Raw genomic sequence first — 27,331 nt, 5'->3', positions numbered from 1 at the left:
ATATGTGTCTATCACTATTCTAAGAGGTGGTTTAAAGTTTAATATTTCCCTCTGTGCCCTTCAAATCGATGATGATACATTTTGATAGTACAATAACTTCTGCTTCGTCTGGGCGACCTGTTAACTTTAAATGGATCACTATGCAATGAAACACACCAGTTGTTACAAGTAATTATCAAACCCCACAGACAACATGTTTGTGGTACATTCTGAAATAGAACACAATTAGTATATATTATATCGACTATCATAAATATATAAACCAAATATATAGCAATTCACAATCTCCCGTTCTTTCTTAAAAAGGCTTTGAAAGATTTAAAATATTAAATATAAAATAAAGGTGTCACAAGAAAGACTATAATCTTTCTAAATATAACTTCCCTCTTTATGGATACATGCACAACATGTAATAGAAAATCGTTTTAAACGAGCACATTATATAAATCACAAATACCAATATATTCACTCTTTTAACTTCTTTAAGTTTCCAATTATTAAGATTATTAAAATCCTTCACACACAATATTAAAAACTTTGAATACAATGTTTATTATTGGAATACAATTCTAAACAGTTCATTGTCAATTCTCCTGACGACAATACCTCCCGTAGCAGTGAAGTTGGAGCTCCAGCTTTAGTCAAACAATCTGCAAGCTGTTTCTTTGTTGAAATCCAACGAACTGTCATTTCACTATTGTTCACTCGCTGTCTCAGGCAAGCTATTGGTATCCTCAATCCCTTGTCATCAACATTTTTCGAGGTTTGGATAGCATCATGAAGAGACTTGCAATCAGTCATTACAATGACATCAAGTTTTCCAGATAACATGATCTCACTCAGCTGAGCTTGGATCAACTCACATGTTTCCACTGCTTCGATCATTGCCCAACTCTCCGCTGCTAAAGTACTTTTACATACTCTCCGGATTTTTCTACTCTGCCATGTAATGGGGCAAGATTTTCCTGTAAGCGAAACAAGGAAAATTATGAAGCCTCCCTGAGAGCTACCATCCTTCAAGTTTCCATACGATGCATCACAGAAAACCACTAAGACTGACTCAGGCAACAGTAGTTTCTTAAACCTGAGTGTTAGAGGATTCTTTTCTAAGAACTTTACTGTTTTGTTTACCATTTTCAAATCTGCGATGGTCCCTTCAGTCACAGAATTACTAGCAAAACATGTAGCATAAGCTACATCTGGCCGTGTCTGTGTTGATACCCACAACAACTGTCCGCACACAGTTCTCAGTTGTTGCTTTTCTTTCTCGTTGATTGGGAGCGTATTTCGATTCACTCGGGTGGGGTCGATCTCTATTCTTGAAATCTGGTCTGCATACCCCAGTTGTGATACCAGGATTCCAGATTGTGTTTGCTTTACATCAAGACCAGTATAAGCAAATTCAACTTCGACCTCCGTACTTAGACGAAACTTCTTCTTCAGTTCCCCAATAACTTCCCTTTCAAACTTCTTGCTTCCACTGAACATCAGATCGTCAACATGCACAGCAATGATACCCTCGAGTTTTCCTTCATCATACCAGAACATGAATGACTCATCATATGACGATACCACAACATTTAACTTCACTAGAGTATCACGAAGCTCAACATACCACATTCTAGGTCCGTCTACTAACCCGTAAATACATTTGTTCAGTTTCCAGATTTTCCTCGTTTCAGCTTCCTTCGGAGGAATAATGAAGACATCTCTTGAAATCTTCTTGCCTTGCAAGAAGGCAGCCTGAACATCGATGTGTTGTAACTTCCAACTTTCTGTTGCAACTATTGTAAGGAGCAGTCTTATAGAGTCCCTGTTACATGTTGGGGAGTCCTTTCGTATGTTGCTACTATTTTCTTGATAACCAAGTGCCACTAAACGAGCTTTAACAGAACCTTCTGCTTTCTTTGTAATTACCCAACGAACACCAACATTGGACTGTTCGTTTGCATCAACTTCCACGTAAACCTTGTTTACTTTGAACTTCTCAAGCTCTGCTAGCTTGGCATCTACAACTGCTTGGTCATACATACTCACACTGGACAGCAACACCTCTTCTTCTGTTTCTGGTTACAGGTCATCTCTCCAATTCACAGCAAGCTCATACCAATCCACACATTGGATGCTCTCCTCACCATCAAGTTGAATATTTACACAGTTTTTGTAACTGCCAGTTGATTTTCCCGCACGGCTATGGATATAAGCTTTATGCCAGATCTCACCATCCTCCTCTGGATACTTTGGAAGAAACTCCACGTGACTTCTTGCTTTAGGAAATCCTGATTTGTGCTGAGGTCTGATTGTTGCTGTTGTCTCACTTTGAGGCAGTGTTTCTGTTTCCGGTACAGAAACTGCTGTTTCCATAGAGCAAGATGGTTGATCCTCTAGGAAATTTCTCTGCGTCTCTAATGGGGATTTTGGTGAACTTGATACAATACTCGGGTTAGGTTGCCCAACAACTGACTCTGAGGTAATGGGATATCCTGTTGTTGTATCCCTGGTTAGATGACATGCACAGCACTTATAATACTGATTTCCATGCTTTAAAATATATAAATGAGTAATGTCTCTCCCCAGTATAACACCTGGCCCACTCCATTTTGCAGATCCTTTTCTCTTGTACATCACCTTTTCACCGTTGCTATAATACTCATCATTGCTTGTCCGAACTTGGCTTTGCAGAGCTCTACGTATCTTGTTGCTACTTTCACACTTTGCAAATGCTTGCCTTGCACTGTGCATTGCATTAACATTATCAGCCACGGTTTTACTCACCGTTGTTTCTTCTAAAGCTGGCAGTCTATCATCGATGACATTCGGAAGTGAAGGGTTACGGCCCATTGTCAACTGATTTGCAGAAAACCCACCAAACATCTGCATGGAGTTTTTCGCACTTAGTGCCCAACACAATGCAACTTCCCAGTTGCATTTTGAATCTTCCTTCGTTTTTACCATCATCTCTGTCAGCATCTTATGATGACGTTCTACAATCCCATTGCTCCAAGGGCTCTCGGCAGCTGAATTTTGCACATCCACATTGAATCTTTGACACATCTCAGTAAACTCCTCATTGGCGAACTCTCCACCATTATCAGCCATGAATTTCTTTGGATTTCCAAAGATGGATATCCATCCAGAGCAAATTCCTTGGATGATTGTCTCTTTCTTCTTATTGTAGATTATTCTAGCTGCTGAATATCTTGTCACCGAATCAATCATATGCAAGATATACACATTAGGAGTACCAGGAACATTCTTAAGGTCCATTGCAACACATTCGTTGAACACCTTTCCTCTTGGGAGACCCACCACTGGTCTTGACTTGGGTTTCTTGTACATCAGACATATTTTACAACTGCTGGATACCTCATCAATTGCTTTCATGTATTCTGGTCTCTTAAATCCTGCAGTTTTCAGCAATGTTTTCAGTTTATCACTAGGAGGGTGTGAGAATTGTTTGTGGATTTTTTCCACTTTCCTCCTAATCTCCTTTTCGTCAGTACCAAACAAACCTTCTTCGCTGATTGTCATCACCAGATGTGGGGTCTTTCGATCTGGCGGCCCAATGGTCATGCGTCTTTTATTACAAAGAGGAACGCAATAGTGCTTTGATTTAGTTTCAAACAAATCAACACAATCTCCACTGAATCTCATTGTATCATTTGTGAAATCCAACACAGCACCAGCTCTCTTTAACGATGCTTTACTGAGAAGCAACGGCAGTTCTTTCTCAACAATGTTTGCTTCTATCCGAACATCTGTCTTTCCTATTCGCCCAGGGATGATAGTCTTTTCTGTGGAAATGACTTCGAGTCCATCCCCAAATCTAAAAGGCGTCGAGCAAGGTTCACTAACCATCATTTTCAGTTGTTTTTCTTCCAGAGTTTCTCTGTAGTGATTCACCCAGTTCCTACCAACAACTGTCTTTGTACATCCGGAATCAATAACTGCACATGCTAATGACTCATATACAAGAGAACCAAGGTTCGTATCACTCATCAGGCACTCTTCAGGAATCTCAACAACATCTTCAGATTCAGACACCACCATGAATGTTAAGAATGCACCCTCTGCTTCCATGGCCGTAACATTCTCAGCACCATCTTGTGCGAAATACTGTGCATTATCTGTTGAACTTAAAAGAAGCTCTGTTCTTGCTTGTGCACCATCTTGCAATATGGTTTTTATCGCCACAAGCATAGCATCCAGTATATGCACTCTTTTGTCGATTATACGGATGATGATGATTCCCACGTCCTCTTGACATCCTTCTGTAGTTTCCTCGTCCACCTCTTGGGGTTGAGTTGTATGTATAGTTACATTCCTCATGTTCCACCTTCACTGATATTGACGCAGGCGGTGTGGAAAGGTTCGATTGGACGGAGAAGATTTTCCCGATCGTTTCACACATATCTTTATAAGTAAGATCCTTTACAGTTGCCAAAGCGAGATCGTATTTTTCTGACGGAAGGTTAGCGCTGTTAAGGAATCTGTAGGCCAGGACTGCTTCAGGAAGAGTGATTTTGTGTCTCCTGAGATCCGCTAGCAACTTCTCAAACTCAGATATGTAACTCTGTAGAGACAAACCTTCTGGTCTCACATATTTTTCAAACTTACCGTAAACTCGGTAACAGGTTTGAGCTGAGTCCTCTAAATAGATTTTGTCAAGATGACTTAAAATCTTCGCTATTGCATCCTCTGCAATTAGGACATCTTTCCCCAATGATGGTACTGTATCCTTTATCTTCCCTTGTTTCAATTCTAAGAGCAACGCAGTTCCTTGTCTCTTTTTCTCTAAACCCGTGAACTCTTGCCACAGCTGCAGGTCTAACTTCCAATTGCAGTAGTCCTGATCCTCACTGTATGCCGGTGGGGCTTTGTAATTACTAGTTACTCTAACTGTCTCTGGGGGTGCCATTGCGTCCTTCTCTGCTACCACTTGTTAACTTTAAATGGATCACTATGCAATGAAACACACCAGTTGTTACAAGTAATTATCAAACCCCACAGACAACATGTTTGTGGTACATTCTGAAATAGAACACAATTAGTATATATTATATCGACTATCATAAATATATAAACCAAATATATAGCAATTCACACGACCTACTGTTGCTTGACAAAAATGTTGTATTATTTTATGTGATCTTGAACCTTAAGACCAATCTTGCTATGGTGAGCAATGTTCATTGATTCCTGTATGATTTGAAATTGTTTTGAAATACCTGTAAACTTGCATTGCTTGGTAGTTTTTGTTTAATCTAAACCCATTGAACCTCTACTTGTCCCAGTACTGCATTTGAATCGGTTGGATTGTTTAAATCCTGAGGCCATAGTTACATGACTTAGACACCCTGGTTTGATAGTTGATACAGGTTTCTCAGGGTTCTGTTTGGTGATAGAGATTAGTTTAAGACTTACATTTTTGTGATTTTTATAAACTTAATTTGAGATTGAAGTATAATGAAATTTTAATTAGTACTGAAAAGTGTAACGTGTTTATAATAGCTTATGATAACCATTATTATTAATGCAAAGGCCATCATCTTTCAACAGCCCTCTAATCATATCCATATCGAATCGCATGACATGAATTAAAGCAGATAGTGTAGACTTTCTGTCACAACAAAACTGTGTCATAACAACCCTAAACAGAACCCTTTATCTCCATCAACAATTGTTATCTGCTCCAAATATGAGCCTTGTCATCAAAAACTCACCCAAGCTAGCGTTTTAGTGTTTGCAAAAGCTCTTGCCACATTAGTTGTCCATCCACTATCCAATTAGCAGTCAAGAACACATTATATTATATATTATATTTAAGTGATGACCCTGGTCATTAGAAACACCCCTAAAAGTTCGTTTTTTGACACAAAATTTAAAACTTATGTAATTTTATTTCTGTTTTAGTTACGCATTTGATTTTTGGTATGCGTATAGAAAATCGATACGGCTTTAAAATGAGATGTTCGGCGACCTCCTAGCTCACTTATTAGACTCAGTAGGAGTGATTTAACTGCGAGGGACAATTGAGGCTAACGAATTAGCCTCATCACTTTCAAAAAAGAACTTTCTCATGTTACGCCCATGATATCCAAGTTGCAAGTATAATCCATAGTGATTATACTTGATCGAGATCTAAGCTTTAAATATTCGAGGTGAAAATGAGGCTAACCACCTTTTGAGAGGGTGAAATGAGGCAGCAAGTATACTTTTGTGTATATTTTCGAGCATATTCGGTATTGTGACTATCTAATGTGTCAACAATAAAGATTGATTCATCCTCTCAAATTTATAACATATCAATATGTTATAAATTTGTTGATTCTGTGAAATGTGCTAAAAATGTAATTTCTTATTTCAGTGACAATATAATAATTGTGTGACAATATAACAATTGTCTGTAATTTCTTATTTCAGTGACAATATCTTGTTTCATTGATAGTAGTTTCATACAGGGTAATTTGGTAATCTAGCTAGGCACACTTGGGGCACACTTGGGGCAAATACAGTTGGGGCACACTTGGGGCACAGTCGAGGCAAAAAAATTACTTGAAGCAGTTTAAGTAAACTAAACACATTTGTGTGCCCCAGGAAATTCAATTGTGTGCCCCAAGTGTGCCCCAAGTGTGCCTAGCTAGATTACCAAACAGGACATAATATTGATAATCTGTTGATCGTAGAAATGCCCTTATTTAAGAGGTAAAAATAATTAAAAGTATTCCCATCTGAGTTGTTTCTGGGCACTGTCCTAGATAGTGTTTCTTAATAGTAATACTTAATAGTTAATAGTACTATGTTTACAGTATAAGTATGCACTGAAGTAGTATCCTATGAAAATTCTTGAACTTATGAGTTTCCTATCATTCGGCTGAGTCAACTGAGGAGATCGCATAGATCCAATGGATCCTTAGCTACTCCATAGACTAGGAGACACTGGGATTCGAACCCTGAACCTTCTGCACAGAAGGCGGATGCTCTAACCACTAGGCCACCTAGCCCCTTTCTTTGTTGAATGATCACTTTTAGTTCATATGCTGTAAACTTATTGATTTAATGATTGGCAATATTTGAATTTCAAATAGCATATTTTGATTTTGACAATTGTGCTTTGATTTAATATAAATAGGCAAGTATTATGGGATGACATAGCATAAGATTGTAGACATGCAAATGAGGCATTGATTTTGACAGTTGTGCTTTGATTTAATACAAATAGGCAATTATTATGGGATGACATAGCATAAGAAATTGTAGACATGCAAATCTGCCGTTTTCTGACAAAAGTGCTTAAGTAACACAAGGTTCATTTTGTGCAAATTAACTTTAAAGATTTCAATTCTGTAATTGCTCTGGGCTAGCTACTGTCCAATTTAAACTGCATCCACTATGTTTCTAAGGTACTTTGTCGACTTTTGAGACTTATGACAAGGTTTCATCATCCTAACTTCTCGGAAAGTGCCTCAAAATCACAAATTATAGTTTGAATTTCTTAGAAAAGTGCTTAAGTACAGTCACATCGGCAAATACTACATGTTCTGATGAAAATGACCCGTTCAAACCATTGGTCATCGAAAGTAAAACGAAAAATTAGCCTAAAACTGTTGTGATGAAACATTGGTTGTAAATAGGGGACACGCTGAAATAGAAAATTTGAAATTTCTTTTTCTGAGAAAAGTGCATAAGTACAGCCACATCAGCAAAAGCTCCATGTTCTGATGAAAATGACCCGTTCAAACCATTGGTCATCGAAAGTAAAACGAAAAATGAGCCTTAAACTGTTGTGATGAAACATTGGTTGTAAAAAGGGGACACGCTGAAATTGAAAATTTGAAAATTTCGTTTTCTGAGAAAAGTGCTTAAGTACAGCCACATTAGTGGGAACTTTATCTGCAATCAATCTGACCTAAAATTTTACGACAAATTGATTGGTGGTGGTTTAAGAACACGAAAACACTCCCTTCTCCCCAGCGGATTAAAAAATAGTCGGAATTCTACCAGCATTTCAACGAAGAGTTGATTGGTGAAAGTACAGGGTTATAACAATAAATAAGTTTCTTTCTTTAGAAATTAAATTAAGAACTCAGATGAGGCTTTCTTCATAAAGACCAATTATTTGTGAATCATTGATATCGTAACGCAAGGCAAAGAAAAACAAGCGTACAAAATTGTAACATAATTGTAAATAATACTGTACATAAATAAATGGTAAATAATACAAGAAATAGATGATTTTTAGTCAAACACTCGATTAAGATCTGTTATATCTGTACTATCAGGCAAGTTCATCCAGAATACCCTACTACTCGGGGCCATAAGCCTGCACAGTTTACGTATAATGTCTTGTTTTTTGGGAGTAGCTATCCCCCGGGGCTCTTCCTGGGCGAAAGCTATTTTGCAACCTATGGAAATGAGTCTCTCGTCTTTTTGTCTGAGAAATGGAGTGAAATGAAAGGAAACCTCGTCATGATTTGTTTTCCATTCCATTTCTACAGACCCACGCTGGAAACTTACAACTTAAACATCTTTTAGTTTTAAGAGAGGTCTCTCAGTTTTACAACGGTTGCTTGTTCCGTAGGACCTTGGCTACGATTCAAAGTCTGTGCAGTTCATGCTTATCGCAGCTGTACCCACCTGTTCATTGTTCAACTGCCTGAACAAAGTCCTTATAATCATGAAGTTGACCTGATTGTTTAATGGACAACTCCACTTTATGGTGGAATGAGTCTGCACTCATAAAGGTGTGCCCTGGCTCTAGATACTTGACCGTTATCTTGTCCAGGTCAACATCTGGGCTGTTGATAATTGAACATAGGGCAGTAAATAAAGTCCAACACTTGTTTTGAGCAGAACAATTGTCTGCCCAAAAAATGATCTCCCTGCTACCACCAATCTTGCCTGCGGCAAAATGTTTTATTGCCCTTATCCAACTCGAGGACACATTCTCATCTTTCCTTCCTGCGATTGACGCATTCCAAAGAATCGCTAAAGGAGCTCCGTCTGACCCCAGCCTCGCGAAGGTCTCGTTAAATGTGACAAGGCGTCTTGTAAAAATCGCCTCCTTGTACTCCGGCATGTGTGGTAGTTAAAGAACTTTCTCCATATCAACAGAGAAGGATCAGTGAGGCAAATCGTTTCTATCTCTTTGGTAATGTTCCCTTGCCTGTCGATAATCCCGCCAGTCTCAACTTATAAGAGAATAAAAAATTGTAAAGCAAATTATGACGTATATTTTGAAACGTTCTGCATTGACAAATCGGCAATTTTGACGGTGAAGCTAGAGTTTCTGAAGTTTATGACCATCACCAATCGATCCGCCGTGAAAATTTAGATTTGTTAGTACCGATTATATAGTTTCAGTTGGCAGAATCAACATTTAATTAAACGTATAATGGCACTTAAGCACTTTTGTGAGAAAACGAGCCCGTTTTCACAAAAGTGCTTAAGTGACATAAATTGTTTTTTCCCAGGCCAAAAGACCCACGATCACCAAATTGCCGTCACTAGGCCAGTTTTGGACGTAGAAAACAATGCCACCGTTTTCAGTTCCCGAAATGGCACCATTTTTGAAATAAACGGCACCCGTTTTCCAAAATGTTACTTAAGCACTTTTCTCAGAAAAATGACCACTTTTTGCATTTTAGGGGGTTCCAAAAAGCGGGTTTTGGGGGGTCGGCGAATGTATCCAATGGTCCTCAGGGATAGTTCTTGACCCAAAAACAAAAGTTAGACCAAAAAACCCGAAATTTCCAAAATGTTACTTAAGCACTTTTGTCAGAAAACGGCAGAAATGAGACAGTTCTGAAAACCAGGTTGATACTTTGCTTTTAAAGTTTTGCTTTTATTTTAAAGGGTTAATTAAAGCCGCCAGCTGATGCAGGGCACAGGCCTTTTATGGTTCTGTTCATATAATACTGTTTTAATTTATTGCAAAAACTCAAAGGTCAAGATTGAGTTTTTAATATCAGAAAACCAGAAACTGTCTTTAGGGAAAATTATGATAATGTTGTTCGACACATGTTACTTAATATCAATATAAGTCTTATAATTAGAATAAGTGACCATCACAGCAAATATGCATTTAATTCCTAACCTCTTCGGTGTATTTGACACATTCACTTTAATTTAAAAGTCTTGAAGAGTGCACGCTATATTGATATGATGTGAAATTGCTTTATAGTATTAGTTTAGCCATTTAAAAAATCTATTTGGAACCTCAAACTAACTATTTTATTCGTTAGAATGCTCACATTTATGCTGATTTCAATTTTATCACTGTATATTGACATATACACAGAATATCAGGATGCACTCTATTTCGCCATGATATGGTCCCAAAATTATCACTGTACTTTCGTTAATACACACTTTATTCTTTAAGATCAGTGTCGCGCTGACGGAGGGAGGGACATAAATACGAACTTGATGAGCTATGTCATACAATTATTCATGTAGAACCTTTGTATTACGGATATGGACATATTAGGAATTAAGTATGGTTAAAAGTTCCGAATTTTCATAAAATATGTTAAACGATTCTTTGAACATTTCCCTTGGTTATACAATGCACCCCAGCGCTTTGTCTTTGTTTAGCTTGTCTGAAATCACAATGCAAAACGTCGTATTCACGATGGAAGCCACAAAGTTCCGATTTTTAGCTGTTAATTTTGCCAAACATCTTATTTATAGGGCCGTTTAGTTAAGATAAGCAGCCAAAGTCTTTACCTTATTATCAAAACTCGTTTATATAACGCTAGTTATCGTTTTAAATGTGATCGCAAGCAATAATTCTTTTGCCTCCTGTGACCTAATCACACATTCCAAATATTGTAAACTTTACTGTTAAGCTTTAATGCTGAAATTCACTCTATTTTTCATCGAATCAAGAATAAATTATATATTTTTGATATCATATCATTTTAAACTTATTACAACACTACAAATCTATTACATTTATTGAGAATTATGTAACGTGATGGAAATATTTTAAACGGGTCATATCTTGTCCAAACCCAGGATAAATAATACGAAGAATTTGTTGTAACTTTGTATGAAAAGCATTGATATGTCATTTGTATAATATACAACATTTATTTTTAAGTTATCAGCGAGAAAGCCAAATATAATATGTTTCATTTGCTGAATACCAATAACACAGAATGGAGTCTTCAATGAAAATGGAGCACTCTTGGTGATGTCTGCCTCCATTCTTAACATTGGTGATGTGTGCTCACTGTATGCCGAGGGACAAGTGTCCGGATTTATAAGCACACTCGGGTAAGTTTGAATATCTTAATATTATTACTTCTGTCAATAAATTGTTAATGTCAGTCTCTAAAATATTTACTGGAGAATTTGTTTTTTCAAGGATTCTCCATTTATACGGGGTTTTAAGATGAATTGTTAACAGTACAGTGGATAATATATCATTAAAAAAACTGTGTTGTTCTTGGGTAATAACGAGTTAATTTTCCAGCGATTATGTCCGACTGTCAAGGAAAGAGTAGTTTAGTTCCGTAAAATAATTTCATTAAAAACCTTTCACAGATTGGTACAATTTATACCATATTAGATTTCTCATTATCACGAGGCAGGAGGCAGGAGCTAATATCATAAAGACATTTCAGGAGAGGAAGAAATATCGAAAAAACGACCGTATCTTTTTTCAAATTGTGGTTGAAAGCATCCGCTCGTAACAGTATTAGACCCTTCTTTCTTCATACTTAACACACGTGGCTATTGTGTAGAAGTTACACCAACATTATCTTTTTCAAACCGCCTCCCCTAGGCTAGCTTACGTAGTATGTGAGATATTCCCCAATGAACGTTCCCTTCGTTGATCATCAAAAAAGCACATCGTTAATATAAACTTGCTGCTTTTTACTGAATATTATTTAGCCATTAGTTTACTGGGCACGCTACTAATTTCTAGCACATCTAAGGATTGGGAACCAGCTTTGTTTACTGGTTAATGTTTACTCAAGAATTTATACATACAATAATATATACAATAATTATATACCTAAATCCGCTAATAAGATTTCATTAATTATTGAATACAGGCGCTGCTTAGATAAATGCAATGCCTAGCAACCAAGGTATTCTTGTAATTTAACTGCATACCTTATGCTTATTACTCTAACCGAAGTATACTAATAGCACTGGACTCATTCGTTTATTGTCAGCTCATTCTAAATTTAATAATAATATTCCAGTATAATAGTAACATTTTAGTTCTGTACCTAAATACCGGGGTATAGTTCACTCCGAAAATACCTGAAAAGCTAAATGTCCTCTACATAATCCAGTTGTCAACCCCTGCCTAATATGTAGCCAAAAAAATACCTGTTTAATCGTCTAAGGCAGCACCTTTTATGGGAAGACTTATATAATTTGAATAAAAGTCATTATTATTCATTCGCCCAAATATTACTCATTTGCCCAAATTCTAGCGATTGTCAAAGCACTCAACAATTTAGTAGTCAAGAAGTTCCAGATGTTGTTGAATCTTATCTAACACCTTTTATGGTAGTTTAGTTCCGTAAAATAATTTCATTAAAAACCTTTCACAGATTGGTACAATTTATACCATATTAGATTTCTCATTATCACGAGGCAGGAGGCAGGAGCTAATATCATAAAGACATTTCAGGAGAGGAAGAAATATCGAAAAAACGACCGTATCTTTTTTCAAATTGTGGTTGAAAGCATCCGCTCGTAACAGTATTAGACCCTTCTTTCTTCATACTTAACACACGTGGCTATTGTGTAGAAGTTACACCAACATTATCTTTTTCAAACCGCCTCCCCTAGGCTAGCTTACGTAGTATGTGAGATATTCCCCAATGAACGTTCCCTTCGTTGATCATCAAAAAAGCACATCGTTAATATAAACTTGCTGCTTTTTACTGAATATTATTTAGCCATTAGTTTACTGGGCACGCTACTAATTTCTAGCACATCTAAGGATTGGGAACCAGCTTTGTTTACTGGTTAATGTTTACTCAAGAATTTATACATACAATAATATATACAATAATTATATACCTAAATCCGCTAATAAGATTTCATTAATTATTGAATACAGGCGCTGCTTAGATAAATGCAATGCCTAGCAACCAAGGTATTCTTGTAATTTAACTGCATACCTTATGCTTATTACTCTAACCGAAGTATACTAATAGCACTGGACTCATTCGTTTATTGTCAGCTCATTCTAAATTTAATAATAATATTCCAGTATAATAGTAACATTTTAGTTCTGTACCTAAATACCGGGGTATAGTTCACTCCGAAAATACCTGAAAAGCTAAATGTCCTCTACATAATCCAGTTGTCAACCCCTGCCTAATATGTAGCCAAAAAAATACCTGTTTAATCGTCTAAGGCAGCACCTTTTATGGGAAGACTTATATAATTTGAATAAAAGTCATTATTATTCATTCGCCCAAATATTACTCATTTGCCCAAATTCTAGCGATTGTCAAAGCACTCAACAATTTAGTAGTCAAGAAGTTCCAGATGTTGTTGAATCTTATCTAACAGCAAACTAAAGACTGCCTCCAGTGTAAATACCTCTGTTACACTGCTGTGCAAGAGCCCTGGAGCTAAATAATCTGATTATAATAGGTGAACTGCATCTACCTTGGCTTGCTTAATGCTTATAGAAGGAGCCGGAAGATAAAAACCTGGCATTTCGTGCAGTTTTTCGTGCAGTTTTTCGTGCAGTTTGCAGCTTTTACAAACTGCTCTTCCATCAGATGACAGATGCAGTTATATTCCTACATCTCAATTTTACATCTTGAGCTATCTTAAGATTTAAGTGCCTGCTCAATTATTTATTAATCTGATTTAACTTTTTTAGCATTTCATGGTACTAGCGAAACATTTCATAATGTTTATAATGTTGCTTTGAATACCTTACAACAAATAAAACACGCGAGATTAAAATCATGCGATTGTGAATTTAAAATGCGATTGTGAATTTAAAATGCCTAATCATGTAAAAATCACTCATCTCCAATTCGTCCGAACTTTAAAAACTATGTTGAAATAGTTGGGGTCATCGACCAAACTTAAAACCAGGACTGTCAGTAAAACTCAGGAGTATGGAAGCCCAAATAATGGGGCAACTTTTCCTGTCTATACTAAACTTCAACGGGACTGGTCAGCAGTCATTAGGGAAAAGAAATATCCACTGACAATCCCAGAGACCCCCTCTACAAAATAGAGGTTTTAAAATTGACCAAGAAAACTCTAAAGATCACCGTCGTGTGTGCCTATGAAGAGGCCCTCCAGCAGTCTAGATTGCTCCACAATGGCCTTGTACAGCACGTTGTAGTCACTGAAATCCACTTCCATACACGAGGGATCCTTGTAGTCACCATCCAGCACACAGATGTCAGGATTCTCCATGATCTCTGATTTGGTCTGCATGATACCGTTGATGGGGTATGTGAATTCCTCCTTGTTGAACTTGTTGCCTTTCACAATTCCGAAACAGTATATAATCTTCGATGTCCTCATTATTTCTGAAAGTTTTGTCTGGTTAAGTTTTATTGTGGCTGATAAAAGTTAGATTGGAGATTAAAGGTGTTCATGAGGTTGTTACAGGTGATGGCGAGGTTCAGTTACAGGTGTTACTAATATTGTACTAACCTACTCCAAGACGGTGGTTATCATGTTCAGAGTTAACGTCTAAACACAGGCCTCTCTTGACGTCCGTCTTATCTATCACTGTCGTCTCCAGCTTCTTCGTGTAGTCCCAGCACGCTTTGATGGATCTGATAGGAGGTTCTGTTAAATGTGTGATCTGATGGGGTGTACTGTTAAATGTGTGATCTGATGGGGTGTACTGTTAAATGTGTGATCTGATGGGGTGTACTGTTAAATGTGTGATCTGATGGGGTGTACTGTTAAATGTGTGATCTGATGGGGTGTACTGTTTAAATGTGTGATCTGATGGGGTGTACTGTTAAATGTGTGATCTGATGGGATGTACTATTAAATGTGTGATCTGATGGGATGTACTGTTAAATGTGTGATCTGATGGGGTGTACTGTTAAATGTGTGATCTGATGGGGTGTACTGTTAAATGTGTGATCTGATGGGATGTACTGTTAAATGTGTGATCTGATGGGATGTACTGTTAAATGTGTGATCTGATTGGGTGTACTGTTAAATGTGTGATCTGATGGGATATACTGTTAAATGTGTGATCTGATGGGATGTACTGTTAAATGTGTGATCTGATGGGATGTACTGTTAAATGTGTGATCTGATGGGGTGTACTGTTAAATGTGTGATCTGATGGGGTGTACTGTTAAATGTGTGATCTGATGGGATGTACTGTTAAATGTGTGATCTGATGGGGTGATCCAGGGGTGTAGGAAGCGGGGGGCAGGGGGGGCCATCGCCCCCCCATGAAATCTGGGCAAGGGGCCAAAAAGGGCCAATTTTTTATTTAGGTTTCTAAAAATTTTTTTCCCCGAAAATTATTTAAGTCAAAAATTTTCTAAGTCAAAAATGTTCAAAGTTTTCTTGGAAACTGATTTTGTTCATTACATGTTTCATACTACTCTGATCATTATGAGCCAAAAATATTTTTTTCGGTTTTCGAAGTTCGATATACGATTTTTGACTCGAGGGTTCCCTTTTGTAATGCGATCTCGGAAGGCAGGCCTCCCCTTCGCAATACGAGCTCGGAAGCGGGAGCTCTGCTTTCAGAGGTACGTATCGAGAATGACTTGGACCGAAAATTTTCTAAGTCAAAAATTTTCAAAGTTTTCTTGGAAACTACTTTTGTTCATGTTTCATCCTACCTTGATCATTCATTATGAGACAAAAATATTTTTTTCGGTTTTCGAAGTTCGATATACGATTTTGGACTCGAGGGTTCCCTTTTGTAATGCGATCTCGGAAGGCAGGCCTCCCATTCGCAATACGAGCTCGGAAGTGGGAGCTCTGCTTTCAGAGGTACGTATCGAGAATGACTTGCACCGAAAATTTTCAAGTCCGAAAATTTTCAAGTCAAAAATTTTCAAAGTTTTCTTGGAAACTACTTTTGTTCATGTTTCATGCTACCCTGATCATTCTGAGGCGAAAATATATTTTTCGGTTTTTTGAAGTCCGCGCCGTGCCTACATTCGGAAGGTTGTGGATGTGATACTGATTGGTTTCATATACTAATTATAGAAAACGTGATATTTGGCCCACAGATTTAAAGGAAAATACGCGAATTTGGTCCTCAGATTTAAAGGAAAATGCGCAATTTGACGCGGAGAACTGAAAAAATCGCGATTTGTCGTGGGGCCAGGATCTGAAAAATCGCGATTTGTCGCGGCAAACGTGAAGAATCGCGATACCGCACATGCTGCAATTTCCTTTTGTCCTTACCCTCGAAATTCAGGCTTTGGCGCGAAGCGCCAAAAAATATTTAGAACTTGGCCCCCCCATGAAGAAAATCATTCCTACACCCCTGGGGTGATCTCAAAGGAAACTGGGTAGTGTGTGATCTGAGTGGATAAACTGATTCTTCACGATCATAGTGGACTGTAAAAAGCACACTTGGAGTTGCTCAATACTTTATAGTTAGGCAGCAAGATAGCGGTGCGTACCATACCGATTTAAAAAAAGTAAAAACTAAGATTATATCCGAATAAAATAAAACTCAATAATTACTTGTTGACTGGTCTAGGTGTGTCAGGACACTTGCTCGCCTTGCTGGCCTTGAAAGTAGACATCTGGGAAGAAGTGTGCAGGAGCAACACCAGACCTATGAGAAGGAAACAGTGCTTCATTCCGTTCATGTTGAGTATGGTGAGTTGCAGAGAGTGCGGGGTAACAGAGACTATCACTACAACAGGACTCTATCTGGGGACTCTATATGTCGGCAACTGACCTTACTGACCTAGTCCCCACTTTTATACTATCTCCCCCCACATGGGCGACTCTTTGAGCTCCTTTGTAGCTCCATCATCTGAGGTTCAAGGTGTCTTACCGTTACGGAATCATCACTTTACCTGCAACATCAAAGGCATATGATGCACCTAAGGTGCAGGGAGCTTGATCAATTTCTTCATTTGAGGTTGATCTGCATGATTTTAAAACCCATTATCACCAATATATAGAGGTCTACTTTCTAGTATCGGTTCGGTTACTAAATGGTGCTCAAAGAGTCTCTCCATTCAGAACGTATACATCTTGCTACCTTACTCATCAATAAACGTTTAAAATGAGGCATGACGTATAAAAACCATCTGGGGTAGGGCTGCTTTCACTTTGGTTCTGGGAAAGTTTCGATCAACCTTTGATTAACATTAAACGCTCTAAAGATTCAAATTTATAATCAAAGTAGGTATATCTTATAAGCCCCATTATGAAGTTACAGTTAAATTTAAAAGCATCAGGGAGGTATTTAAAATGCCGTATATGTAACACCGGGCACCCACGTAAGTCGTAAATAGGAGATAGCCATTAAGTTTGCTTGTCAGAATTTTAAGACTCGAGAATCAGAATTTAAGCATCAAGATTTTAAAATATTGTCACTGGATCGAGAATCAGAACTGTCCACTTTAATTAGAAGTCAACTGTTATTTAGAGCTTTTCAGATTCTAAGTCAATCTAACTATTATAATACAACATGGGTTAAAGGGCATGTATCCGACGGTTATAAGGCAATATTTGGTTAACTTTGTCACACTCAGAATATGATACCTCTTTTCTACTGTGAGATGTTCTCAAAACTATTTTCAATGGTGGATAGTTTAAATTTCAATGATCCTAATAAATTGGACTATTCATTTAAAGTAAGCGGTCTATGGGGTAAAAATAAAACCAGTGGTTAAAATAGGAGATCCAAAACGTATCAAGAGTAATACAGTAAGAAAATCCGTACCAAAGAAAGAGTCCCGACAGTCTCTCTGACTGCCTCTAAATACTACTATTAACGTGACACATATGCCGGTCACGTGATAAGATATTAAACTAATATCATCCAAATTGGTTACAATTAAACATGTCAATCTGTAGAGTAAACAAAAGAGGTGACAAATAAGCCTAATTAAGGAAATCGAGGTGGAAACAGTTTGCTAACCGTGTGTAATGAGGTTAGAACAAAAGGCCAATAAAAACATAGGAAGAAGAACTAGTAGTATAAAAAATAAAATGACGTGTACACTCGTGAAAGGAGAGTACAACACATTAAATGATATTGATGACGATGTCAACTACAGCTGTCCATGGCGTAACCTTATGGTCACGTTGGGACTCAGACGACAAATTAAAAAAAATAAGGATTCGAAAAACAGTATACCTCAATTTAATTAATTTATCCATCTGAAACTAGCAACTTATCCGTCCCGATCCGGAGGACCTTTGATTATGGAGTTTACCAGAAGTAAACTCGGCACTAATACCTTAGAAATGTTACCAACTGTAGTCATAGAAAAATATAATAGCGTTCAAAAATCACAAACATGACACGTATGAAAATGGTGAGTGGGGACTGTGGCAATTTGGTAATCTAGCTAGGCCCCCTTGGGGCACACTTGGGGCAAACCTGGGGCACAAAATTTAATTTCCGGTAACACGACATCTTTCCGAAAGCGACATCTGTCTGACAGCGACTCTTGTCCGACTCATGTTACCAGAAAAAACGCCAAAATTGTGATCTAATTTCAATACGACACATTTAGAGACATTATCTGAACTGTTACTAGGTTAGCAACTTTGTATACGTAACATTTCCAATTTGAGATATCATCTGAGTTGAACTAGTGAACTCTACCATAGTCTATTTTCGTTTGATGTCGATAAATTGGACAATAGTGATCCGAAATTACAAATGTGATCCGAAAGTCGGACAGATGTCGCCAAAAACGACTCCTGTCAGACAGTGATTCCTGTCCAAAACCGCTGTCGGACAGATGTCGCCCAAGTTGAGGCAGTAGAGGCAAAAAAAATGACTTGAAGCACAGTTTATATAAACTAAACACACTTGGGGCACACTTGGGGCAAAAAGGTAAACAATCTTCTAGTGTAATAATAAGTGACAAACAATGTATGCGTAATGTTTAATTTGATTAAAATTAACCTAATTCCTGAAAACCAATGCAACCAATACATTGATAAAATTATACATTCAACTATTCAGGATAATATTCTTCTCATCAGCTTAGGGATTTCGCTATTAAAGGCTCTTCTCACAGATGAGTCCGATCGGGTGAGGTTATGACGCTTTCTTCACATGAAATCACAGAGGGCTATCTCTAGGGCTTCAGAGTCTGCACGGGTCCTTCCATGGCCACGGAGCATGTGTTTCTTTGCGTGAAACCACATCCCTTCACATGTATTGGTGTGAACGCCAGTTAGGGGGTCAACGAAGCCTCTTGAATGGTTGACCACAAGATGTTCAAATCCATGCCGTGGAAGTGCACTGTAACCTTTCCGCTTGTCACTTGTCTTGAATGAAGATAGAATTAGGAACCGGAAAACCCACCTGAATTTCGTAGCTTCTCAAGTTAATTAAAAGACGGGTCTGCTTTATGGGATGCTAATTTAATTAATGGTCGAAGTGTGAAGTTATAAAGTAAGATTTTAATAATCCATTAATCCACTTTCTCTACGTGTAATTTTAATCCTATGAAGTACGAACCAAGTTAATTTAGAGTTGCCGCAGTTACGGAATCGCATAATCTGCTGCAAAACCTATGCATTTTTATAATTTGACCCCTCCCCTTTTCTTCAGCAACATTCAGCATTGAAGCGACCCCCCTCCCCCACCCGACCCTTCCCCAATAACGTCAGCATTTGCCAAACCCCCTGACTGATCGAAGTTTATTGAAAATGCACTGTCACATGATGGAAATTGAAAGAAAGGTTTTTTGGCCAAAATTGAGGTATTTTTACTGACCCATTAGACTGGCCCAGACCCCCTCCCCCCTCCCCCGTCAGCAACCGTCAGCATTTCCGAGCCCCCTCGGCTGCTGATATAATATGTGAACGCTCCCTTACTTCAGCCCCATGCCCCTGTATTGTATTGAGATAATTGCTACTGAGGTATACATCATGCTTCCTTGATCACCACACAATTAAAGAAGTAAGTTAAGGGTTTACCATGAAGAGCCGGCCCCTGTACATGGTATTGAACAAGCAGCACGCGCGCAATTAGGCCCCAGCCCCCTTATTTAAACGTGCTGACCTAGGAAGTCGTGGAATTGTACTACCCCCACCGCTACCAACCAATCAGAGCGTAGGACTTTAACCACGTGTGTACCAACCCACCAGTCATAGCCCAGATATTGTATCTACTTCCAATCAGCGTCAATTTAATGAGACTACCCTGCTTTGTTGTCCGGTACTTGGTGAAGAGACTGCAGGTTGTGTGGGGAGTTCATATTCCTAGGTTCACGGCTGGTATTTGGTAAAGCTCTGAAATATATGTAAAATGTAAATGAGGTGCGGAGTTATTGCAATGCCAGCACTGTATTGTACACTGTATTGTACACTGTATTGTACACTGTATTTTACACTGTATTGTACACTGTATTGTACACTGTATTGTACACTGTATTGTACACTGTATTGTACACTGTATTGTACACTGTATTGTACACTGTATTGTACACTGTATTGTACACTGTATTGTACACTGTATTGTACACTGTATTGTACACTGTGTTGTACACTGTATTGTACACTGTATTGTACACTGTATTGTACTATACCGATAAAACTTCAAGTACATTAACCACAGAAAAAGTTCCATGTACATATTATTATTCAAATAAAATGTCGTGTAATTTTACAGTTCAGCAATTCAATATACCAACCTACAATTCAATATACCAACCTACTAATATTGTGATACGTACAGATCGTAAAATGTCACATATTGTAATAAGTTGGTTACATTGAAAGGTTGATCTATTGAAGTTGTTGGTACATGAATACTGAATAGTTAATATTGACCCGTTATGATAAGAAGAAGTTATAACAACTTCAAGCACCAAATATAGATATCGGCTCTCAAAACATACCCTTGTATTGTAGTTAAAAATAAATGTCTCCAAAATAGTGAGAACGCTTTTTGTCCTCGTCCTGAAAGAGCGCCAAGGGCTATTCTTAGAATCAGAAAAAGCAATATGTTTTTGTTCGATTGTAATCGATATTCATGCACAGAATTAAAGATCTTATCTAGAGATTGCTAAATATAACACTTGAATGGATAATAACAAAAATAATTGTCAGCGTCTCGTTCTTCAGTACTTGAAAATGTTCAGCGCGAATTTTGTTGGTCACAACTTTGGATTAAATTTAAGTTTTCGATGCAGTAATAACAAGCACTATCGAAAAAAGCTTATTATCATTGACAAGGGAAACGTTCCATCGAGTTTGACTGGTGGTAAGCTTTCTACGTTGATTTTGCCACTCAGTTTGACACGTTTATATGATGATGTTACCTCCTTCAATTTGATAGCTAGATTTACTACCGGGAGTTCTAGTAATTTAAATATTTATTTTTTGGACATTTTTAAATGTTCTAACCTCATTCATCACCTAACATTTTCTTATTGTAGCTTTCAAAGTTATTAGCGGTTTGGCCGATTATGGATCAGGTTTGTTCAGAATGAGTAGATCAGGTCTTAATCTGGTATCAAACAGTAGATACAGTAAAAGTAGTACAAAGATTAAGAATTTCCATAGTTCTTTTCTTACGGAGAGAATTAGACCATATTAGAACAAACTTCCTCCGGACGTTTAGAGCTCAGAGACAGTCCTTAGTTGAATTAGAAGGATTTAACAAAGATACATGTATGGTTTCTAAAATGTTTGTAAATGATAGTTATTTTTGGAATGTTTCGAATGAAGTTTTAGGAAAAATTGAGGGAACCAATTATGTAATTAATAAAAAAAGCATAATTAATATCTTAGGTTTAATCCCCACGTTGTTAACAAACGTTTTATTATATTTAGTTATTTTATATAGTAGTGGAAAGTATAATTTAATGTAGATTTTGTCTCTGAACCTAGAATTCTATAGAAACATGTATGATGACGTGTGATGATGTTTGTGTCATTATTATTTGAATCGATTTAATAATGATTAAATTTTTTAGCACACTCGTTCTTCGGTTATGATGGATGTTTCTGTAACACAATAATATAATAAAAACTGATTGTCAAAGCAAGCAATAGTCTCCTTTCTTGCGACAACGGACATTCCAGTTGTTATATGAATTATCACGAATAAAATTGGTATTAATGTAATAACAGGTATTTATCTATTTTATTCTTAGCCGGTGTATTAGTAGCGGTGTACTCATATTGGATATTTACTGTTAAGTACATTGTGCGATAAAACGTACTGTAAAAGTAAAAGTCGCATTTAACCGACTAAATATCAGTACATCCTTTTCAGCCTGAAATTTGACCTGAAGTTATAATGCCAATTTAATGCAATTTAATGCCACAACGCTGCAAGTTAATCGTAATTTGTCCATGAATTTGATCTTAATTTTTGCGTCAGTGGATTCAACCTCAAAAGAGTCCGAATCACTGAAAATAGTTTAAAATGTTGCCTAGAAACGAATTTTATATAGCTGCAAAGTGCAGATTACAGTTTCGGAATCCACTGGGCTACTTTAAGAAAGATTTGAGCCTTGCAAAAGGAAGAAGAAAAATAAACCACCCTAGAATTGACTGAATTCTTGTTTTGCACTTATTGTACTACAAGTAATTGTGTGGTAAGTACTAAGTCTCTGGGAACATATTGTAATTTTATTCATCACCTTAAATTGTGTCCTTATAGTAAACGAACACGATCCCTGACAGTAACTCTAAAAGCTATTTATAAATCTATATATAGCTGAGCGAACAATGTTTGGCTGGGTGCCAGGCTGTACAGACTGTAATTACTGAAACAAACCCTTTCAATTTCTAAATTAAGGAGCCTTTACTAAGAGCCGGTCGAAGTCCCGAAGGTGCGATAATATGTCGATATTATGTCAGATGATTCTGAACTCTGGAGGCTGAGTTATTTAGTTGGTAGATCTGTATTATACCACCGCGGCAAAGGACGCATTTAGTTTTACATTGTCGTACAGCATCAAATACATTTTGTAATAGAGCAGCAGCAGCTGCTGTCATGTTGAATACTTTTATAATGTCGTCAAATGAAGATTGAGATTGGAACTGTTGGACTTGATTGTGTGGTATATTATACAGTGCATATTACTATAATTGAAGTGAAAATGGTTTTATTATCAGTAATCTTAGGGGTCAACTTCATTGAACATCCCGACAGTAGAATTTGACGCGGGATTGACTATCGATGTTGAGATCAATTCAGCACAACATTATTCAACTTAGAATTCTTCAAAAAGATGCAATTAAATATTTCATATTTCCCTTTTTTTATAGAGCTGAAACCAACGCGATAACTCTTAATAAAAAACCAAAAATAAGAGTTCTATAAAAGAAGAAACATGATGTCTAAATTTGTACTATAACGAGGATATTTCAGTTTGGTCGACGACAGGACAGTTATCAGGCCAGACGATGGAGACTACCAAAACCCTCCCAGAAAGTTTCGTGGTAAGGGTTCAGTTTTAAAGTTTAAAATAGTTTCAATAAGTTATTATGTAGTTTGTAAGTTATACTATAGTTACCTTTTTTAAGGGGTATCTCGGAATAATTTAATTGCATTTCTGCAAGTTTAAATTTGATTTTAAAGAGTTTATTACTTTGTCGGGAGTGAATACAGCGTCGATATTAATTCAAATGCCAGAAACCATTAAAACATAATGGTCCTATTTAAATAGCGTTCTTCATAAAGATGTTGGGATAAAGCGATTATCAGTCTCCTATATCTTGATCTCAGTATCTGTATAGACATCGCTTGAATGCTTCCATCATTATAATTGGAAAGAAACACCCTTTATCAGGGGGGGGGGGGGACATGTCACCCCCTCCTTTATCTGAGATAATATTAGTCAGGAACTGTTTTATATTTAAAGCTATAAAGCCGAAACTTTACTTAACACTACTTTATAAGCTGATGAGAAAACCCTTCAGACTGTTTGTTTAAGATCTGTGCCATGAACCGTTACACAGCACAGAAGCAGTTCAAGAAGGCAGCTAAACCCACCACCATTACTGATGCGGTGCTGTTGAAGAAGCTGCAACATGCGGCCGATCTGGAGAAGAGACAAAATGAGGAGGAGAGCATGAACATGACCGGGCAGGAGGTCACGTACGGCTCTATCATTCAGGTATTATTATAACCGGGCAGGAGGTCACGTACGGCTCTATCATTCAGGTATTATTATAACCGGGCAGGAGGTCACGTACGGCTCTATCATTCAGGTATTATTATAACTGTTATGTTCAGATAATATTCAGGTACTGTGATAGTATTAGAAGAAGCACTTAGCAATACTTTAATATGTGAGATTATATTATTTAAAACTTTAAACCACCGCAGTTTTAATTGCCAGTTCAATCGTTGTCTATTTATGTGATTTCTCGGAACTCCCTTGTCAATACTGGAAATACTGTTTTCTCCTGCTGAATGGTGTTACATTGCATTATTATTACATTGGGTCACCTTATATGATGAGATACGAAGAAAATTATTTAAATCTGGATACTGGTTGGGCGGTGAACCATATTTGTTCTGCAGTTATTTAGAGGGTTTATAATGAATAAAATGTCCAATTTGAATCGTACTACGTTCAGAAATACCAAGCATTTGAACATTAAATTATTAAATACCAAACTTTGCTCCACCACTAAACCATCAACACCATTAAGTTTAAACTTTATTCTCCTCTCTCCTCTCGCTCTCTCATCTCTCTCCCTCCCGCTCGCCTCACCTCTCTCTCTCATCGTGCTCTCTCATCTCTCTCTCTCTCTCCTCCCAATTCTCACGCTGCTCTCTCTCTCGTCTCTCTGCTCCCTCTCTCTCTCTCTCTCCGCGTCTCTCTCTCTCGCTCTCTCTCCTCACGCTCGCTCTCTCTCTCTCTCTCTCTCTCTCTCGCTCTCTCACCGCTCACTCTTCCTCTCTCCTCATCCTCCTCACCTCTCTCGCTTCTCTCTCCTCTCTCCCTCTCTTCTCTCTCTCTCTCTACTCTCATCTCATCTTCTCTCGCTCTCTCACCTCACTAGTCACTCTCGCTCTCTCGCTCTCTTTCTCTCTCCCTCTCCTCTCACTCTCTCTCTCTCTCAATCGCACTCTCCAATCACTCTCATAAAACAAAAAAAACCACACCATCAATCATCCTCCAAATCATCACTAATTGTCTCCTCTCTCTCTCCTCTCTTCACTCTCATCACAACCAAACTTACATCATTTCTCAAATCCTCTCTCTCTCTCCCTCTCTCATCTCCTTCTCACTCTCTCGTCCTGCTCTCGTAAAAAATCGTTCATAACATCTCTCTCACTCTCTCGAATCTCCTCTCTCGCATCTCATCTCTCGATTCTCATCCTCTCTCATCGATCTCTCTCTCCTCTCTTTCTCTCCTCTCTTCTCTCTCTCTCTCTCTCCATCGGGACGAGTTCTCCTTCTCTCGGTCTCTCTCCTGTCGACTCTCTTCTCTACCAGTCATACTCTTGGGATCTCTTGTCCGGGCTCTCTGCGTCTTTCGTCTGGCAAACTCAACAGCTCACGCTTCACATCTCAATCAAATCTCTCAATCCTCGTACTCAATAACTCTCAAAAATCAGCTCTCTCTCTCTCATCGCTCAGCTCGTCTCTCACTCCGCTCTCATCTCTCTCTCTCTCTCTCTCTCACTCTCTCTCATCTCTCTGCTCTTCTCTCGCTCTCTCTCTCTCGCACTCTCTCTCTCTCTCATCTCTCCTCCACACGCTCTCTCTTCTCATCTCGCTCTCGCTCTCTCGCTACTGTAGCAGCTAATGTGACATCTTCCCATAGCTCTTGACGTCAATATTTTGAGCACATATATTTGCAACACGGACTCCTCCCCCGTCAGGTTCAATTATTGCGTGAAATTAGATGGCGTTTTAGCTGATTGATAGTATGAGAGAAGCTGTGTCGCTAACTTGTGTACATAAGGGCTGGTCTCTCTGCCCTCGGCGCGGTGCAAAGACTGGCCGTGTTACCGAGTTACCGGCATATTTGTACGCGTTGGTTGGAGTGGAGGGTGAAGGCTGGTATGGAGGCTGGTATGGAGGCGTGTGTGATTTAGTTTGTGTGTGTGTGTGTGTGCGTGTTTGTGTGTTCCCCATGAGCCAACATTTGTTCATGTTGTTCTATATTATGGTGACTATTATGTCTAGACACGCAACACTATTCTTACCTCCCCCTTATTTGTACCATTCACATGATGATTCGTGTAAGGTAACCAATAACCATGTATAAATAGTAGTAAGGTAACCAATAACCAGTGTATAAATAGTAGTAAGGTAACCAGTAACCATGTATAAATAGTAGTAAGGTAACCAGTAACCATGTATAAATAGTAGTAAGGTAACCAATAACTATGTATAAATAGTAGTAAGGTAACCAATAACCATGTATAAATAGTAGTAGGGTAACCAATAACCATGTAGATAAATAGTAGTAGGTAACCAATAACTGATGTATAAATAGTAGTAAGGTAACCAATAACTATGTATAAATAGTAGTAAGGTAACCAATAACCATGTATAAATAGTAGTAAGGTAACCAATAACCATGTATAAATAGTAGTAAGGTAACCAATAACCATGTATAAATAGTAGTAAGGTAACCAATAACCATGTATAAATAGTAGTAGGTAACCGATAACCATGTATAATAGTAGTAAGGGTAACCAATAACTATGTATAAATAGTTAGTAAGGTAACCAATAACCATGTATAAATAGTAGTAGGGTAACCAATAACCTATGTAAAATAAGTAGTAAGGTAACCAAATAACCATGTACGAAATAGTAGTGTTAAGGTAACCAATAAACTATGTATAAATAGTAGTAAGGTAACCAATAACCATGTATAAATAGTAGTAAGGTAACCAATAACCATGTATAAATAGTAGTAAGGTAACCAATAACCATGTATAAATACTAAATATTAGTAATTAGTGCCAATAAGGCAAGTTGAATAAGTTTCTGACTTGCCACAATTTTCACAACCTTCTTTCAAATGTTTATGACTTTATGAACAAATTATAATTCACATACCTTGAGCTAAGGGTAAATTAGTATTGTCAGGCGATTGTATATTATATTATATTATATAATATTGTTTAATATTGTTATTAAGTGTTGCGCATTGAATAGTCATTAAACAACTAATGTTAATAAGGAATGCGTAAGTTAATGTAA

The 27,331-nt window shown here is 37.6% G+C and overlaps 2 protein-coding genes across 2 annotated transcripts in view; one reads left to right on the top strand and one right to left on the bottom strand.

Annotated features, from left to right (window-relative positions):
* The window catches only part of LOC134815388 (inositol 1,4,5-trisphosphate receptor type 1-like), a 185,585-nt gene that overhangs the window by 49,140 nt on the left and 109,114 nt on the right, over nucleotides 1-27,331 (top strand). Inside the window, exons 2-4 of the mRNA XM_063823921.1 lie at nucleotides 11,162-11,280; nucleotides 23,528-23,598; nucleotides 24,079-24,275. Coding sequence (XP_063679991.1) covers nucleotides 11,198-11,280; nucleotides 23,528-23,598; nucleotides 24,079-24,275 — 351 coding nt within the window. The 5' untranslated portion in view covers nucleotides 11,162-11,197. The remainder of the gene's footprint in view (nucleotides 1-11,161; nucleotides 11,281-23,527; nucleotides 23,599-24,078; nucleotides 24,276-27,331) is intronic.
* LOC134815997 (uncharacterized) lies at nucleotides 13,950-18,515 on the bottom strand. Its single transcript, XM_063824649.1, has 3 exons — nucleotides 16,684-18,515; nucleotides 14,662-14,786; nucleotides 13,950-14,534 (listed from the first exon to the last, which is right to left on the bottom strand). Exons 1-3 carry the CDS (start codon nucleotides 16,809-16,811, stop codon nucleotides 14,260-14,262), a joined length of 528 nt encoding a protein of 175 aa, XP_063680719.1. The 5' UTR covers nucleotides 16,812-18,515; the 3' UTR covers nucleotides 13,950-14,259.

This window comes from Bolinopsis microptera, chromosome 5 (genome assembly GCF_026151205.1).
Source record: "Bolinopsis microptera isolate Bmic1 chromosome 5, MBARI_Bmic_1.0, whole genome shotgun sequence".
NCBI classification, from domain to species: Eukaryota; Metazoa; Ctenophora; class Tentaculata; order Lobata; family Bolinopsidae; genus Bolinopsis; species Bolinopsis microptera.
Note: the sequence above shows the minus strand (reverse complement) of the source record. Positions and strands in the feature narration are given on the sequence as shown.

Excerpts from the sequence above, each read along its gene's own strand:
- LOC134815997 (XM_063824649.1), bottom strand. The coding sequence starts at position 16,811 with ATGAACGGAATGAAGCACTGTTTCCTTCTCATAGGTCTGGTGTTGCTC. Across the intron at positions 14,787-16,683 it reads ACACCTAGACCAGTCAACAA|ATCCATCAAAGCGTGCTGGG; the intron begins GTAATTATTGAG and ends ACCTCCTATCAG. Across the intron at positions 14,535-14,661 it reads TAACCACCGTCTTGGAGTAG|AAATAATGAGGACATCGAAG; the intron begins GTTAGTACAATA and ends CAAAACTTTCAG.